Source organism: Mytilus edulis, chromosome 4 (genome assembly GCF_963676685.1).
Source record: "Mytilus edulis chromosome 4, xbMytEdul2.2, whole genome shotgun sequence".
NCBI classification, from domain to species: domain Eukaryota; kingdom Metazoa; phylum Mollusca; class Bivalvia; order Mytilida; family Mytilidae; genus Mytilus; species Mytilus edulis.
The window spans coordinates 77,832,782-77,851,510 of NC_092347.1; the positions used below are offsets into that span (position 1 = coordinate 77,832,782).

The 18,729-nt window shown below is 30.9% G+C and overlaps 1 protein-coding gene across 3 annotated transcripts in view; it reads right to left on the bottom strand.

The window, feature by feature from the left end:
- Positions 1–11,291: 11,291 nt before the first annotated feature.
- LOC139520587 (putative leucine-rich repeat-containing protein DDB_G0290503) overlaps positions 11,292–18,729 on the bottom strand; it is a 32,071-nt gene continuing 24,633 nt past the window's right edge. For all 3 annotated transcript variants that reach the window (XM_071313382.1, XM_071313383.1, XM_071313384.1), the window contains 9 exons: positions 18,009–18,214; positions 16,978–17,032; positions 16,490–16,550; positions 16,035–16,133; positions 15,411–15,560; positions 14,693–14,814; positions 12,474–12,632; positions 11,969–12,090; positions 11,292–11,623 (listed from right to left, as the gene is read on the bottom strand). In XM_071313382.1, the coding sequence (XP_071169483.1) occupies positions 11,528–11,623; positions 11,969–12,090; positions 12,474–12,632; positions 14,693–14,814; positions 15,411–15,560; positions 16,035–16,133; positions 16,490–16,550; positions 16,978–17,032; positions 18,009–18,214 (1,070 nt within the window). In that variant the 3' untranslated portion in view covers positions 11,292–11,527. The remainder of the gene's footprint in view (positions 11,624–11,968; positions 12,091–12,473; positions 12,633–14,692; positions 14,815–15,410; positions 15,561–16,034; positions 16,134–16,489; positions 16,551–16,977; positions 17,033–18,008; positions 18,215–18,729) is intronic.

The following is an 18,729-nucleotide window of genomic DNA, read 5'->3' on the forward strand; positions in this document are numbered from 1 at the left end:
GATTGTTGCTACTTAATATTCAGAAGTAATATCTTCAATATTTGATTGCTGTTGTCAAGCCCCATTTTAGACACTGTTGGCTTCATCTTGGTGGTCAGTTTTTATTTTTTGAGAAAGTCAAAGTGCTGGGAGATAACCATTCACCTTTAAGAAAACTGTTAACCCCGGTCAAATAAGATTGAAGTCGTAACACTTGCAAAGTGTGGGGTTAGAACTCGTAACATCGTTCTTGACACACTAGTAATTGAACTACTTAGACAATTTCTTGACCACTGAGACAAGACAGCATCAATGTAAGTATGTATTCGGACTGTCGAAAAACAATCATACCAGAAAATATCTTCTAAAGGTGGTGACAATACCTCTGAACAGGTCAAACTAAAAATTTAAAGTGGGAATTTAATGTGTCTTTTTAAAGCATGTTAGAGTAAGAGCAAATACTTGTTGGTTTGAAGTCAGAATATGAAAATTTGTGAACTAAAACTTTAAAATCCCAGTTAGTGTCTAGGTTAAGTATACACTCATATGCGGCTTAGCTTAGCGAAAGGTAGTGCGACGCAATCAGTCAAACAAACTTTATTAGATTAACTCTCTAAGGAACGATCGTTTCCATTGGTCAATTCAAACTTTCGACATCACACCTTCGAAAATAGAACACACATACTATAACGTTGAATGGACTGATTAATATTCACGTACCTGGTCAAGGTCGTTTAAAGCTTCCATCGACATATTCTCATACATGATTCCAATCACAATTCTAGCTTTTATAAATGTGCATGTGAAATTCATTGGTTTTATAGTTTTCTGCAATTGGTAGTAAAGTTTAAACTTTAAAATCTTAACAGTTTTCACATCTAAATATTCAATTTAAATGTCTCCTCTAGATCAAGGGACGACATCAAAAGTTCAATGTAGGATAAAAAAAAAACTCAATTCACATATTTTTTTCATTTATTCCTCCCCCCCCCCCCCCCTTGCTTATCCTGCATTTTCTTTTACTCAATGGACTCGATGAATTAACGTTGTACTTGAAAAATTAAACCGTACTTTTCTACAAACACTTCATATTCTTTTCCAAGTTTTATGTATTCGACATAGGATAGCGATTTTTTCTGATTCCGTTTACTTGAAGGAAAAAAATCCCGAAATTGTAAGTAAATTCATAACATGTAACCAACCATGCTTTGTTAGGGAAAAAAACGGAGATGTCCAAGCATGGCACAGGGGGTGATTAAATGTAGTTCATAAACTCAAACGATATACTTCATTAGGTTTTGCTATTCTCGGTTGAAAAACGAACGTAAATTATATATTGTAAATATTTATAGACCGTTGGTTTTCCCGTTTATATGGTTTTACACTAGTAATTTTAGGGACCTTTATAGCTTGTTGTTCAGTGGCTCCGTGTTGAAGGCCGTACATTGACCTATCATGGTTTACTTTTATAAATTGTTATTTGGATGGGGCGTTGTCTCATTGGCATTCACACCACATCCTCCTATATCTATGTAAATAGACACAAACAGTTTTTAAAAAAGTGTTTATTCATTAAATCATTCAAATGTATCGATAGAAAGGTGAGTTTCTTCTTGTGCATGCATTTAGTCATCCTTAATTTCTTGATATTTTGTTCATCAGTTTATCATACACGTTTCGTTTTGTATTTCATTTTAAATACGAATACATACTACATATACTTTCGCGGAAAGTTGTTATGCAGCTCTATTCTTACAGTATAAAATTGAAAGATAAATGTTCATCCATTTAAAATCGAAAACAGTACATTTATATTTAAAAAAAGAAGATGTGGTATGATTGCCAATGAGACAACTATCCACAAGAGACCAAAATGACACAGAAATTAAAAACTATAGGTCACCTTACGGCTTTCAATAATGAGCAAAGCCCATACCGCATAGTCAGCTATAAAAGGCCCCGAATTTAAACAAGAGAATTGTTCCATATAAACTACGATTTCTCACAAGTATTAATTTTATTATTTAGTTCCACACATGCATAAGAAATAATCTTCGCCGATGTAACATTTCAATTTGTTACAACAACATGCCTTCACTGAATTCATTCAGGTGCACCAATGATACGATTAAAGTTATTTTGTTTCTATCTTTGGGGGACAATTTCCTCCGTTTATGGTACGCTTATAGCTACATTTTTGTACTGTGTGTATGTTTTATAGCATGAAAATAATAAAAGAGGAATGTCAGTGCAACCACTGATTAATGATTGTAATGGATCAGTATTATGAGATACTTATTATAAGTGACTACGACATTGTTAGGATTATAACCTATCGTCAGTATGCAAGAAATTAAAAGCGGTTCATATATTCATCCGTATAAAAGCGGCACATGTATTTTATTTTATCCTTATATTTCTCATCATGCCGGGTACAAGATAATTGAGTTGCTGCATGCAAAGAACTTAGAATATTACTTAAAACAAACCATCAGTATAATATTTCGACCCCACTATTTGAAGTTTATAACTATCAGTATAATATTTCGACCCCACTTTTTGAAGTTAATAAAACATTTATTTATTTCTTTTGACCAAAGGTTTGTAAACTATACAAATCATTGTTTTTACGTTCGTAGTAACATAGTAAATTCCATTGTCGGTCACCTGTGTCAATTCACGTGCACACTTATTAAAATCTTTCGGCCAATGAAATGAGACGTATAACAAGTTGTTTGTTTGTGATACGCCAGAATGTTATCAGTGAACTATCAAACGCTAAAGTCGACTGCATTTCAGTATAAAGCCAGATTTGTATAATATCACTTTCAAAGACCCTTTTCAACTTTAAAGACCCAAATGTTGCAAAACACCTCTCCTTCCTCCATGACAAATATGTTTTGTCCCCGAAGATTTTTCTTTGTAAATCTCATTATATAGACTGCTTGATAAATGAATTAGGCAGTGACAATTCACTCAGAAACTCAAAATATACCCTCACGACACTCAAAAGAGGAAATCCAAGATAACCATAGGTCTGTTCTATGTTCCTTTTGGAATATCAACCAAAGATGAAGAACTGTATCTCGTATCACTGTATTGGATATACCTAAACTACATAACTATCCTTACAAACAACGGTATATTGCTGGGTCTTCCAATTGCTCAGATGTAGATACTTAAAGATTCCAAAGATCTTTTAAAGTACATACAATCTTAGACTCTCTCATCTTGAATAGTAATAAAACATATTTGACTTTTCTACACTTTTCACAAGTATTCCCCATTCCTAACTAAAAGACAAACTGAAGAGTTGGTATTGATTTGTTTCATAAAAGAGAATGACTAAAGTAGATACAAGTATCTTGTCTTGGTGAATGATGAATCCTACCTCGTAAAGAATAAATTCCGTTTCAAACAAAAATTCTCTTATATTGACATTATCAAGATGCCTGATTTCTAGATCGACAGCATATTTGTTACGTTTGGAGGACGTGTTTAACAGACTGTCGGCATTCCAATGGTAACCAATTTTGCTCCTCTTCTTGTCGACTTGTTCTTTTGTTATTATGAGGCTGATTTCATACAGGAACTTCTTAGGAAGAAAGATTAGAAGTTAGCAATACTCCTTAATTTACTTTCCGCTATAAAGATTATGTTCTATCACTAATTAATTCAAAATTGGTGACTATGTTGAATGAATCTATCCTATCAAACTAAATATAAAGGAAACAACAGATACAGTTAAATCTGCCTTATATCCGACTTACATCTACAAGTTGAAAACAAAACTTTACGACAAAAGAGATGATTTCAGCTTCTCGATTGTGAACTTTCAATTTCTATGTAGCAACATTCCAGCATCTCCAACATACGGAGTATATATTTCCCTATCGATACGATATTCCCGGGCTTGTTTTTTCTATCATGACTTCCTTAATAGAGATTTTTTTTTTTGATTTTTTTTTAAATATGTTCAGAACAGGCAACATTATTTGGATAAGATATAAAATGCAGTTGAAATAAAATAAGAGACCCATATTATTTAATTTGACCTCATTTTATCCTCATACTGGAAAAACACGTTTCCTTCTAAAGACCTGCTGTTAATGCAATTTTCATTAATTTAAGCAATAAATCGACATGAACATACCAACTACTGATGACCCAACAGATATAGTTACTGATCCGCATAAAATCAAGACAACCGGCCATTACTGCATGAAAACAAGGTGACATTGCCTTGTTTATAATGTCTAATTATAAATAACATGTATACAGATTCCGTATTAAGATGTTCAGTTATTTGCAAAGTACTGATAAAACATAACAATTGACTATAACATCATTATTTTAGTAATATAGTTCTTCAACTGATTCTGTTCTTATACATCACTTGCTTACCAATTGAAATTAAGTTAAAAAAACAACACTTCGGATTCATGACATTTATTTTGTGTTGTTTGCAATTTTTCCTTTATCTATTAAATTTCTAGGTTCAGTTTTATATTTAATTCCTGATAAATGTCTTTAATTGAATTGCATATCCAACATAGAACAGAGAAAATCCAATGACAAGCCTAGATAACAAGAACTCAAGTTCCTGTAGATTAATGGGCATAATGTATTTTATGGAGTGGAGTGTTGGAGTGGAGTATTGGAGTGGAGTGTTGGAGTGAGATTTTGGAGTGAGATTTTGGAGTGAAATTTTTGGAGTGAGATTTTGGAGTTATTTTGTTTTGGTGAAATTTAGTATATAGTATATTATTAGTAGAATGTCAGGGGGTTAAATGTTTTGTTTAATTTTGAACAAGTATTCATTAAAAATAAAGAAAGAAAAATTACAGTGCTAAATATTGATTAAAATTTTGATCACAGATAATCATGAATAATTATTTGGTCATGTTCATTTAAAAATATGAAATATGCTCCTCTCATTAACTCACCTTGTGGCAGTGTCATTTGACTTGTGGTGACAAAGTGCACATTGAATTGCACAGAATTATGAATTTTGACCCAATTGTGTATAGAAGCATAACAGACGACCTTCTGAAACTGGAGCGGACCAATCGTAACGGTGGGACCAATCATTGCCCTTGGAATCTCAACGATTTTGGTGGGACCTTTAGTATATAAAGGGCTTTTCACGAGATGTCTGTAAGATTGTGGGCCCGAGACAAGGGCATATGAACCTTTCTAACCCTATTATCAGATACTGAATGCAACCAGCCCCCATTGAATGAATGAATACTTTATTTGCAAGAAGCATATACATGCTATGGCAAACGAAAATATATACAATATATGACAAACAAAAGACAGCAGAGAACAGTAGTTACAGAGTATACAATAATATTATGACAATATATGCGATCTAATTTTCCAAGCTGCATTTAAATAGTTACATAGTTTTACTGTCAGAGATTTCGAATGAGCTTGTAATAAATTATCTAACTTGTGCCGATTTGGCCAAGAACAGTAGAATAAAGGTAAAAATTCTATACGCACAGATCTATACGCTGGACATGATAAAACAAAATGATACTCGTCCTCTAAAACATTCATATTACAACACATACAAATTCTGTTTTCTCTTTGAGTATTTAGATAACGACCAACTTCAACATTTAATTTAAGTGTGCCGCTACGTAGTTTTGTTAATATAGATACATTACAATGAAAATTTAAGTATTTTTCAAAACCAAATTCTAGTTTATATCGTTTATAAATACAAAGTTTATTACATTCTTCTAAAGCTGTATTCCAGCTTTGTAAAAATTGATCTTTAATACGTGTTTTTATACAATCAAATGATAATTTACTAGTATCTTGTGAAATCCATACATCATAAAATCCAAGGTTACATAACAATTTTTTTACGTTAGACGCCCAATTAATTTTACCAATATTTGCATCTTTGTACAAAAGTTTATAAACTTCATATACAATATGAGGTTTATTAGTTACAATATGAATCCAATATTTCAGGATTTTATATTTTCTCAAAATATGCAATGGCAGGTGCCCAAGTTCACCATATAAAAAATTTGAAGGGACTTTTTTACCAAGTTTCAAAATAAATCTACAAAATCTATTATATATAAGCTCTATATCACCAGCACCTTACCTAAAGATATATTTAACTTTATTAAACAAACAAATGCACAGTTTTACCCCAATGGGGTTGAAGGCATGACATACAAATTAACAATTACTAAAACAGTACATCATAAAAAACAAAGAAGAACAAATTAATAAGACATTGTATACAAATGTACATATCATGCAACTGTCGAGTCCACCCTCCTCAGTGACCATGACTTTTTAACAAATGGAGCAGCATACTGCATAACGGACACGAAAGACATAAAATCAATCTATTAAAATTCTCCATATTATCTATATAAGAATAAGTATTTTTAACTTTCTGTAAAAATTCAAGTCTCAATTTTTCATTTTTTTTACATACAAACAGAAAGTGTTCTTCATCGTCTATTTTATTTAAAAAACAATGTTGACATAAACGTTTCTCTTTTTTTATATTTCTGTATCTGCCCCTTTCGATTTCCAAAATATGGTCACTTACCCTTAATTTAGTAAAACATTTCCTGATTTCAGAGTTATTTTTTATTAAATAAGGCTCAATTTCATATTTCTTTTTAACTTTACTATAAATAAATAATTTATTATTTTCTGTTAACGAATTCAATTTTTTTTAAAACAGTTTTTTATAATTTTCTTGCATAATTTCTTTTATCTGCATATTCATTTTCTTTTTTTCTTTTATAAAGTAAACATTTTCAATATCACATATTTTTAAATTATTTTCTATATTGGTACAACCCGCAAATGATTTGCATAATATATTATTACCTAAAACCTGTGATAACCCAGTTCACACGCAAAGAAATACTGCAACCGTTTAAAGAACATTATAGTAAAATCTGCTGAAACTATATGCTTGTGTGTCAATTGATTCTAATGAATTGATAACTGTTTCTAAGTTATCAATGTTCATAGTTGTGTACATCGACGTTACATCATAGGCAATAAGGATGCATTCTTTTGTGACCTCGTGTGACTCTATTTTATTAATGAAGTCTTTTGTATCTTGAATGTAAAAGTTATGCCTCTTCAATAATGGTTTTAAGATTAGACCCAGTAATCTTTCAATGCGTCTCGTGGGAGAGTTACACTTATTGATGATTGGTGGTAAGGAATGTTTATGTTTCCAACTATTTGACCAGTTTGGAATGCCTAATTAATTATTTTTAGATTTATTTTATGAACTTTTGGAAGAAGGTACATGTGTCCGTGTTTTGATTAATTATTATTCCTCAAGAAATTATAAGTTTGTGAATCTATTTCTTTTTTCCTATATAGATTTTCAACAATTTGACAACAAGGTTCATTTATTTTCAACTTTTATTAAATGCGGTTCCTTCAACCAACATACGTAATGAATCTCAAGACTTATATATTTTATTGAGACCATAATTATTATATGCCTTATAACTACAACTAAATAGTTTTGTAAATATTGAAATTTGACCAATCTCTCTTGTTAATATGTATCCACATATTGGAGATTTATCATATATATATATGATATGATATTACTATTGATGTATCTATACCAGTGCCTGTATTAAAAATTACCATATTATACCTATGTTTTATATTTATATTTATAGCTCAGCCTGCTACGAAGGTTTAACCACGCACCCCAGGTGTAACAATATTTTCTCAATGTAAATCCAGGAAATAACACTGTAATTGCAGTTCATCTTTTATTATTGTATTCTATTAATACCGAAATGATAGCTAGGTAATACCAATTAATAACTTATTTTTTCATAAATCCAAATTTCATCTAAATTAAATTCAGAAAATGAAAATACTTTCATCATTGTTGAAAACATTTAAACATTCTTTTTTATTTAAACAGAAGCTCAAGTCAATTAATTTGTAAATCATTTAAAAAACTAAAAACAACAGTGCAAAAACAATAAATATGATACTTTTAAACATGATAATGTGAAGATTTTTTGTTCATTTTACAAAATAATATAATATAATAAAGAATGGAAATGGGGACTAAACCTAATACACAAGCATGTAAAATTCTCCTAATGAGGATGCTGCCAGATTCTTAAGAGATTGGGATATCACAATGCTAAATAATTAAACAACTCTTTATTATGCATCAGTAGATCAGGAGAATTTGAAATTGTTTATAAAGGACTGTTGATATGAGGTCGTTCACATTATTATTCGAAACATAATTATTCGAATACTTCACTGCATGCATTTTTTTATTTCTATTTCAGTATAGTTAGTTTTTAAATTATTCACTACAAAATTTTTCATCAAATTTCACTCCAAAATCTCACTCCAAAAATTTCACTCCAAAATCTCACTCCAAAAGTTCACTCCAACACTCCACTCCAATACTCCACTCCAACACTCCACTCCATACAATACATTATGCCAGATTAATGATGGTTGGATCATTGAGTCTGAATGATACAAGACATCAAGCAGTGCAAACCATATCCAGGTCGGGGGAATGTTTAAATTGCATATTTTAACACTTATTAGACGGTAGAAAAATAAAGAACTAACAATAGAACATGCCACTAAACACAGTTTAGAATTTCAAAGACTTATCACCTCAATGCCTTTTGCTTGACAAATCAGCAGAATATTCAAATTCAAAGGTTTTTTATTCAATCCTCCAGAACTCGAATGCACTTCCTCCTGCATTTATGAATAAAAAATAACCATAATGTATAGCTAGGCTACATAAAAAAAAACTTAACTCATGTCTGGTATTAGATATGATTCACCATTGCATTGCTTCAGATTTAACCCAAGAAAGATTCTAGAAATGAAATAATCCAGCAAGTTATCAATATGTTCCAATTATACTAATCATATGGAGAGGTTTTGCATGATTTGAACCCAATGTATAAAGAGGTAAGAGTGCTATGTCACTGTATATTCAAGGAAACATTATTCTGACTTAATGGTGTCCAGTCTTTTAAATAAGCTTTAGATTTCGAATAGTTTGGCCATGAGCATCACTGAAGAGACATGTATTGTCGAAATGCGCATCTGGTGCAGTAAAATTGGTATCGTTAATGTTATTAAAACTGTTTTAAAATGCAGAATGACCATTAGAAAAGAAGAAAGCAAATGTATCAATTCTAACATCTTTGATTAAATTAAGCTGAGTCTAAGACCAAGACAAAGTCTACACTCCAGTTATTAAACTAAATAGTAGCATCTTAAATTCACTGTGGTACACTTTAGTGAGTCTGTAAATGTCCAAAAGAACAAGCATAAAGCATTAAAAAAATTGTAAATAAAGATCAGTTATCAATTAATTAACTTCAGTAACAATTTGAAGCAAGTTCTGATATCTGTTGGAGATCCTTAACATGTAAAAAAGAACACTAGCAATCAAAAGATACTGAGGTAACATACCGGTATTATAAATATCTTTATTAGAGAATACATTTATATAATATATATAATTCTACTCAAACATCAAAACAATATATATGTTGATACGTGTATATAAATGATGAAAATAACATGATAATGGGCGTACCCCAAACATTGAACAAACAAATTTCCAAAATAAAAATAATTTAATAAGACAAATACTTAAAAGTGGGATACTAATATTATTACACAGGTTTTCAACTTTTACAAGTAATTGAGTATTACACAATTACAATAAAAAGTAAAATACCAAAAATACTGAACTTAGAGGAAAATCAATTTGGAAAGTCCATAATCACATGCACATCAAATAACAAAACGCATCAAAAACGAATGGAGAATAATAATGTATAGTTTGCTATACCTTTGATAACTATTGGTACATAGTTGAAGGTCCAAGATGGTCTAAACATTGTATTTCAACACTTTTTGAAATTCTAAAGAATTTTTTTATGACTTAAACCATCTCTCAATAATATGATTCATGTGTCTCCAAACACAGTAGTTGATCTGTTTAAACTTCAACTATATAATCCTCTCTTGAAAAGCCTTTGTTTGAAATGAAAGGTTAAATATAAACAGAGCATTATTTATCTTACTCATACACGGTGTAGAATGGTAATGGACTTATTGGTTTTTTTCAGCGTTTTTTGTGACACAAAATGAGCCAAATAGACGAAAAGAAGTTGTTAGTGTTAATGTTTATATGATCACAGAAGGCACCGATGATCTAACTTTGCAAAATTTTTCATTTTGCTCCGGTATCACTCTTGGCTTTTTCCAAAAGCTCCACACTAAATAGGACAACAGGACGAACACAGCTTCTAATGGTGTGTTTTCTGTTCAAATGCACAGTATATTAGAATGTGGACTTTTTGTGCTCCTTTATTTCATACAAAATACATATTAGAACCATTGTGTGCATTCAAAAACTTAAAATATCTTATATTAAAGCTTTATCAAAATTGCTTGGCAGCGGACTAATCAGGTTTCCCTAAAATGACGTGTTTTTTGGCACCGAACTGTTGAGGTTTATTTAGCACAGGACTTATTTTGTTTTTATTGTTTTACCAGGGTAAAAATGATGTTTTTGTATTTTTTGTTTGTTTGGTAAATGAAATATGAAAGATTTTAATAACCCCATATATTTGACATCGTGTGCTAGAATACACAAGTCTGGAACTTCTCACAGACAAGTGTTTTCCCATAATCTTGATTTTTTTCTTTGAGAAAAAGTATATCGGTATGGGGCAATATCACATGCAAGCCAAACAAAACACAAATGGTCTATTTCTGCTCTATCCCAGATTAATGATGCATGTATGAGTGAAGCTTTATGTGTCAGTCCTGAAAAAACGATTGGTGATGGAGCCGGAGAATAACTATGACAACCTAAATTATGAACCCATTTAGTGCATGTTAGATGCATGATTTTTGTAATAGTTGTTAGTGACTTAAAACGAGTTGTCAATTAACTGTGACTACTAGCAGATCTGTTCCTTATGTCTTTTTGTTGTTGGGATGTAAAAGTACCCAGCCACGTCCACTTGTATTTTTGTCCATCTGATGGGTAAAGCTATCATTTTTTACCTGCCACATTATGTATGTATGTATGTGCCTGTCCCAAGTCAAGAGCCTGTAATTCAGTTGTTGTTTGTTTGATTTCCAGATTCCTTCAGAATATCTAAAGAGAAGCTGGGCAACTGTCCTGTGCCTGATTGAATCACTGATGTTAATGTGTACTGAATATTATATATAAATGTATCATGAGAACTTAAATGCTTAACAATTATATACAATCACATAATAATTCCAACACATGTTAAAAAAATATAGGTTTTTTTTTCTCGAAGTAAGGATAATATGAAAAATGTTACCATTGGGTTTTGCATCTGCAAAGCATATATGCAGTAAAGAAACACAAATTCAGCATAACAAATAAATCAAAAATAAATAATAGTTCTTAACATATTGCACATTTCCCAGAAGGCATCTTCATTACAATACTGTCTTCAAAACAGTTGATGGGGTTACTGGGTTAAAACAACCCAAAGAATTTCTTTTCTGTATTGATGAATACTTCTCCACAACTTAGTTTTAAGATGTTCCCAACTCCAGGTTTCTTCTGAAGCTCCTGTAAAAAGAAAGTGCACATTCTTACATGTATGTACAGTGGTTACAATTTGTTGGTGTTGTATCTATTTGTACCCTTAACTTGTACAAGTATCATTTTAAATTACAGCTAAAAGACAGGTTAATATTAAAAAAGACCAAATAAACCTGGCATCAAATAATTATGAATCAGAATCAACCACGTATAATTTAAATTCTCAAAAAAATAAACCATGTATGGGTCGATCCAAAGTATTTTTCAAAAAGCCAATGAAAATGTGGCTCGACAACAAGTTGTATAGAAAATTCCAATGAAATGACATATTTGTAAAGATAAACACTATATTAACTTGGCTGTTAAATATACCTTCAGGTTTTTCACCATATCAGCGTACTTCTTCATCTTATCCTCCTCCTTATATTCTCCTTTCAAATCAAAGCAGGAGATATCTAATGATATATGTATCTTCTGTAAGTGTTTAGAAGACTCTGGAATAGAATTGAATAATAAATATCTGCAATAAATATATAAGGAGTTTTCACTGCATTGGTATTAAATTTAAAAGAATTAGTCTACAGGAACCCATGATTCATTAGTGCTTTTACAAAATGAAGAGGCCACATTTTCATGGACATGAACCCCAAATAAAGCAAAGAAAAGTAATGGGTAAATATTCGAAAAATATAGTTACCTATTTATTGAACATACAAAATTAATTATTATTTTTTTTCATTCTCTTCTTTTCTGTCAATAAATATCAAATACATATACAGAGGAACTGGTAGTTGTAGCTATGCAACATAAACAGTTCCACATTTTTAATCCCTAATCTAATACAATTTCACAGATTACAGAAACCAATGAAACTTACTATATAATTGTAGGATTGCCTTTGCTTCTACTGGAGTAAAATTAAAATAGACTTGCTGTAGATTATGTAACCCTAGTCTACAGACAGCAACCATTGTATCCTCTGTTACTGTTATACCATAGTGTATCTCTAACTTACTCAACCTTTGACAACTCTTAGCTGAAATGTAAGATGTAAAATAATGTTACATGATTTTGTTTGGCATGGGTTAAAAGCAATTACATAATTATGTACTGTGGGTTCATTTATGTTTGAGGGTATCATTTTTCATGGATTTAGAAATATTGTTTTTATTGATTTTTGATTTTATGGATATACAACAGCCTGCACAACAGCCTTTAAAAAATTTGTACTCTGTTTAATATTAAAATCTTAGGTGCACCGAGACCTGTCCCGCAATCCACATAAATATCTATCCCATGAAAAATTACTAATCCTAAGGAAATGTATTGAATCATAGGCAGATCAATCTGGAATAGGATCCCAGTTACGCCAACCAGTCCGGTACACAAGAATGTACTGCTTAAAAAAAATATATAACTTTTGTTTAAAATTGTGTAGTGTTATTATCACAATAGTTCTGTAACTGAGTGTAGATTTATTTGAAAGGGTAAGCTTTCTAGTTTGAATTTCTGTAAAAAATTTGATTGATTTAAATGTAATCTGGCGTAAGTACATAGAGTAAATTGCCTAAATTCTAGCCTTTATTCCTCCCAAGAAGTAGGCAACCTGACCCTGTTGTCAATAAAAACAAAATTTTGCAACGGAATGCCGGTCATGAGGTAATGAGATTGTATGTACTTAGACACTTCAAAATGAATGCCTAACATGAACCAGAAGTCCCAAGGTGGCTATCAAAATTATTACTGTCAGTATCCAATCACTGTTGTGGTATTTAAATACCTATAGCCTGACCAGTATAAAAAATTGTCAACACAATTTGTCCATTTAAATTCTACAATAGGTATAGTGAGAGCTCATAAACAGGTGGTCATTTTAAAACTACCCAGTAAAAAATCTTCACTATTTCTAAAAGGTAAAATCTAAATGACTCTTAGCATGCTTGCTTTCCTCATGTATCATGACCAATGTCCTGAATAGACTTCTATTTAGATATGGGACATTTTAAACCATTTCTTTTTGTGTCTCTAAATAGTAAAGATGGAAATTTCAATCAGTGAATTTAGTTTATAAAAAAAAGTAGATATATGTTTGCTTCATGGTGCTTTTAATGTGGGATGTATTTTAAGTTTCTAATTCCTGATATGGAATTAAAGTGTTTGTGAAATTGATTTTTTTTGGATAGCCCATCTAATTGTGAATAATTCTACAAGATGAATTATGTGTGGCTTGGTGTTCTCTAATGGGGTAAATTTTTCATGTTATACATGTTATATTACGATTCCTGAAATGGAATAGTAGTGATGCTAAGTTTCATTTAATATTCTGGATCTACTTCAATTGGAATTACTGTTAAAAATTTATTTTCAATATATCAAAAAAAGTACAAATGGCTTAGTGAATAGAAATTTCAGTGCTTTATTCTTCATTATGAAAGTGGGATTTACCAGCAATGATTTATTTGTGATTGTAAGCAAAATAAATGAATTTACAATAAATATCTTTATTAGAAAGAACAAATAGTGTATTAAATGTAAAATGTCCCATACCTAAATAGAATAGTCCATTCAGGACATTGGAAAGCAAGCTAGCTATCAGTCATTTAAATTAGCTCTGTCAAAAACAAACCAGGTAAATCTACAGGTAGTTAAATGACCACCTGTTGATAATAGCTCTCACAATACCTATTGTACAATTTAAATGGACAATTTGTATTGACAATTTTTTAAACTGGTCAGGCAATAGGTAATTCACTACCGCAAAGGTTATTAGATAAGCACAGTAATTGAACAGGACCCCATTAATTTACTATGAATTTCAATGCGTTTCAATGGGGCAAATAATTGGGTCCCTGTTCCATCTGAGGCACAGTTAATAAACAATTTTCTCCAACATTATGTCAGAATGGAGTTAATTCTATTAATTATCTTTCTATACTAAAAATAAAACAGAGACAACCTGAATATTCCAAATTGCACCATGATGCATCACCAGTAAACACAATCTACAAAAAAGTATGCATCAACTCACTATAATTTTGCATAACATATTCTTTGGATTGGTGTCCTATTGAATGATGTAACTTTATATATAAATACCTATCAACACAAGTCCATTCATATCAATTTCTGTTCCACAAACACAGAGAGTTTGTAAATCTTGACAGAACTGTGAAATCACTTGTAAACATTTGTTGTTAAACTTCACACCTACTGCAGAACTGAAATATGATTTGTCTTGTTACAATCAGATAACATATTCAATAATTAATTTTATTTGAACATACAATTGGTTGCTTCTCTATGATGTTGTACTCCCAAATATACTTTTTAAATAAAATGATACAGTTTGGACAACAATCATTATTGTTCTGTCTTTGGTCTAAGCTAGTTTATATTTTGCAGAAGAACATTTCTTATTAGATTTTAAAATAATATCATGTAATACTTATTGCAAAATAACAAATATTCTAAATTAATTATAATGAGAGGTAACTTTTTTAGATTGAGGTGAGATCTCTAAAAAAACTAGTTTAACCCTGTCCCTTGTCCAAAGACACGATTCATACCATATCTGGTGTTATATACTTTACATATTTCAGAGTTGAATTTGGTGTGGATTTCAGATCTCTGACTGTTTAAACGACCACAATATGTGTAGCTGCCTCATGATATACCTTTCATCTCCTTTTATTCAAAATGAACAAAGTATGATGTTTTCCATTTCCCTTCTCTGATGTTTTCTTTTTTCACAAGATTTAACAGTCAATACATGACAATTACTATATAGACTAAACTTAATAAACTTTTGTCTTACCTAGGATCGGTAAGAGTTATATTTAGATATGAGATGTCACGACAACCAGCTCCTAATGCCCAGATTACGTCAGCTCCTGGTAAATCTGTATTACAAATATATGTAACCTTCCTGACAACACGGCTGTAACAACTGACCAACCACAAACCTCTGCAGTCAAATATAGGCTTGGTTGATTCATATTTTCATAACAAGTTATCAGAACAATAGACTATATATTTAGACAAGAACAACAATTGTAAATATATTTGTAAAAACAGTAACAAAATTTATATAATCTGTGAGTGGAATATTATAATAACATTAAGAAAACAAACAGAAGTAAATGTTAATGTACAAAAAATTGACATTTTTGGTATGTTACTTGGCTACCTTTTATTTCATCAATTATTTTTTACCCAAATTTCCAATATCTCTGTGACAAAGGTGTTCATACAATGTCTTAGATTAAAGTCAAACATCTTAACAAGGCTTTAGAATCTTCAATTTCAACACTATAAATATCAGTTGTCGTCTCCTGTATGATAGATAAATCAAAAATTGTCATAACATTCAAATATTGATCTAATTATTTTTCTGGATTTTGAATGACCATGAATTAAGCATAAACAGATATGATCTTACTTGTCTGTTATGATATTCTCACAGTGTATTATCGTGGCTGTTTTCAGTGTTGACTCAGAAACTTGTAACAACTTCTCAAGTCCTGGTTCTAAGACAGCCCTAAAATGATACACACAATTGTTTACTTCTACATCTTATTCCTGTCCATTACCAAATAAAATTTTACCCCCCAAAAAAAAGATTTGTTGCCAAGATTAATTTTAAATGAGGATTTGAAATATCCATTTAGATGCAGATTTTTCTTATGCTGTTCATGTTTTGTGTAAGTATTTTTGTTTTAATTGTGAACAGCGTCAATTTTATGAATAAAGAAGTACAATGTATTGTCATTTTCTTCTTTTTCTCTTTACCCACATGGTTTGAACATGAAAATTATGATTCCCAAAACTATCGTTGGAAGGGCATTATCAGTTGTTTCACTTTTAAGTATTTGTAGTGAGTAATGTGTGAAATACCTCGTCCTTTTATTATAGTCTTCTTCAGTCTCAAACTCTTTCTTTTCTCTTGTCTTTAAACCTATACAACAAAAAATATTTGTTTAAATTGATAAGTAATGTCAATTAATTTTTATAAACCAACACAAATTATACAAAAGTTTAAAAGATGCTATTATGATTTTAAATTATTTGTGTTTTATTATTTTTTCATGTTAATCCAGTTTTAATATTTAATAAACTGTGCTTAGCTGTTCTGTATAAATTTTGACAGTATAATGAAATTGCCAAATTGAAAATGCAGTACCTTAACTTGTAAATTATCAAAAGAATGAACTATATCTGATTCCCTTTTAATAAAATTGAGAATGGAAATGGGGAATGTGTCCAAGAGACAACAACCCAAAAATAGAGCAGACAACAGCAGAAGGTCACCAACAGGTCTTCAATGTATATATGTCATCGATGTGTGGTAATTTTTAAATAGATATAGTCTTTCAATTTCTCACCTTCCAAATGCAAAGTTTCCATACTTGTACACCACTTAGAAATGTTTAGCAAAAACTGAAAAAAATGTATGCATAAGTTTCATCAAAGAAAGGAATCAAACAATAAACAAAATCCACATCAATATATATATATACTACATAAGATTGGTCATTTCCATAAGTAATAATTTTTAAAATCCAGGAGTTTAACATACGTCAGATACTCAATGGTGGCATGAATGAAACTGTTTAAATATTTCTTACCATATAAATGAAATTTTCAAGAATGAAATTGACACACTGTGGGACCAGAAAAAAATGTCAGATTAAGCAGGGTGTCGGAATACTTAGGTGTCAGATTAGGCAGGTTACACTGTATACTTTCCTCAGGGCATATGACATTTGCGCTGATATTGAAAATATTCATTCTTTCATTTGCGCCGATTTTATATTTGCTCCTAATTAGATTTACAGGTAAGTTAATACTTGTACATGTGCTGTACCATTGGAAAAACCTGGTTATAAATGTTGTTCATTTATGTTAATTTTGATTCATATTGTTCTGGAACTTCGTTGTAATATGATGGACATATTGCACAACCAAACTGGAGATGTATCTTGTAGGCCTTCTTCCACCTCCGCATGGTGAGCAGGGCACAACATTTATATACATGTTATGATTGATAATTCATTAAATTTGTACAAGTTGCTAACAGAAGAGGTCTATAATGATAAATGAAAAATAACATGACTTGGATGGAGAGTTCTCTCATTGGCACTCATACCACATCTTCTTATATCTATTCACCTGTAATTTACCTGTAAAAAAATCGGCTCAAATGAAAAATAAAATCGGCACAAATGAAAGAAACAGTCGGCGCAAAATGAAATGCAGATTGGCGCAAATGCAAAACGCTGTTTCCTCAGTGTCCACTTTAGTTTGTTAGTGAGTCATGTATTCATAATTACATATTTTGGATATTTTTAGGCAACTTATCCTCTTAAGTTTAGTCAATGCAAAATTGTACAAGCATTTATTATTTATATCTTACCTCTAATGAACACTTTTGGTTCTTCAAATATACATGTTTCCATAGTGATGGATGTCTACTGATTTTCTTCCATTCTCTGCACACTAAAGCTACTTGAATTAAACTTGTCGTATCCAGGAAACTGAATATACGACACAGAGCATGGCGTCTCTTTCCAGTTATCTCCCTTTGAGAATACTGAGATAACCTCTCTGACAAAACAGAATCTATAATATAATAGTATTTCAATCATTTAGTAGGAGCTACTTACAGGAGAAATAGTCTATGTTGAATTACTGCTTTTGTCGGTTTCCCTTTTCTTCATTGTGTATCCATATTTCAAGTAATCAGTAAATACTTTTTGGTTTTTTATCAGAAATAGAGAGCAATGGTTGATACAATACCAATGATAACTGTTTTGTCTGAACTTAAGCTTTGTGATGTATTACAACACTGTTTTGGAGTTAAGAGCTTCTCCTTTATTTAATTTTACTTTGTTAATCCAATTCGATTGATGTATAGAAGTGGCAGGTAGAGGTCTCAAAAATAATGAAAAATTACTTCAACCATGCAAAATATTGATTTACCTAAGTCAAAACTTTGCAAGTAGTTGCCTTTGTTATGGCTTCTTCCATCATTCCTAACATTACTAGAAAAGAGGCAATTCTCAGCTATAAATACATGCTGAATGTTGAAGACCTCAAGTAGACTCTCAGTGGGTTTTTTGTTGAGTCCCTGATTG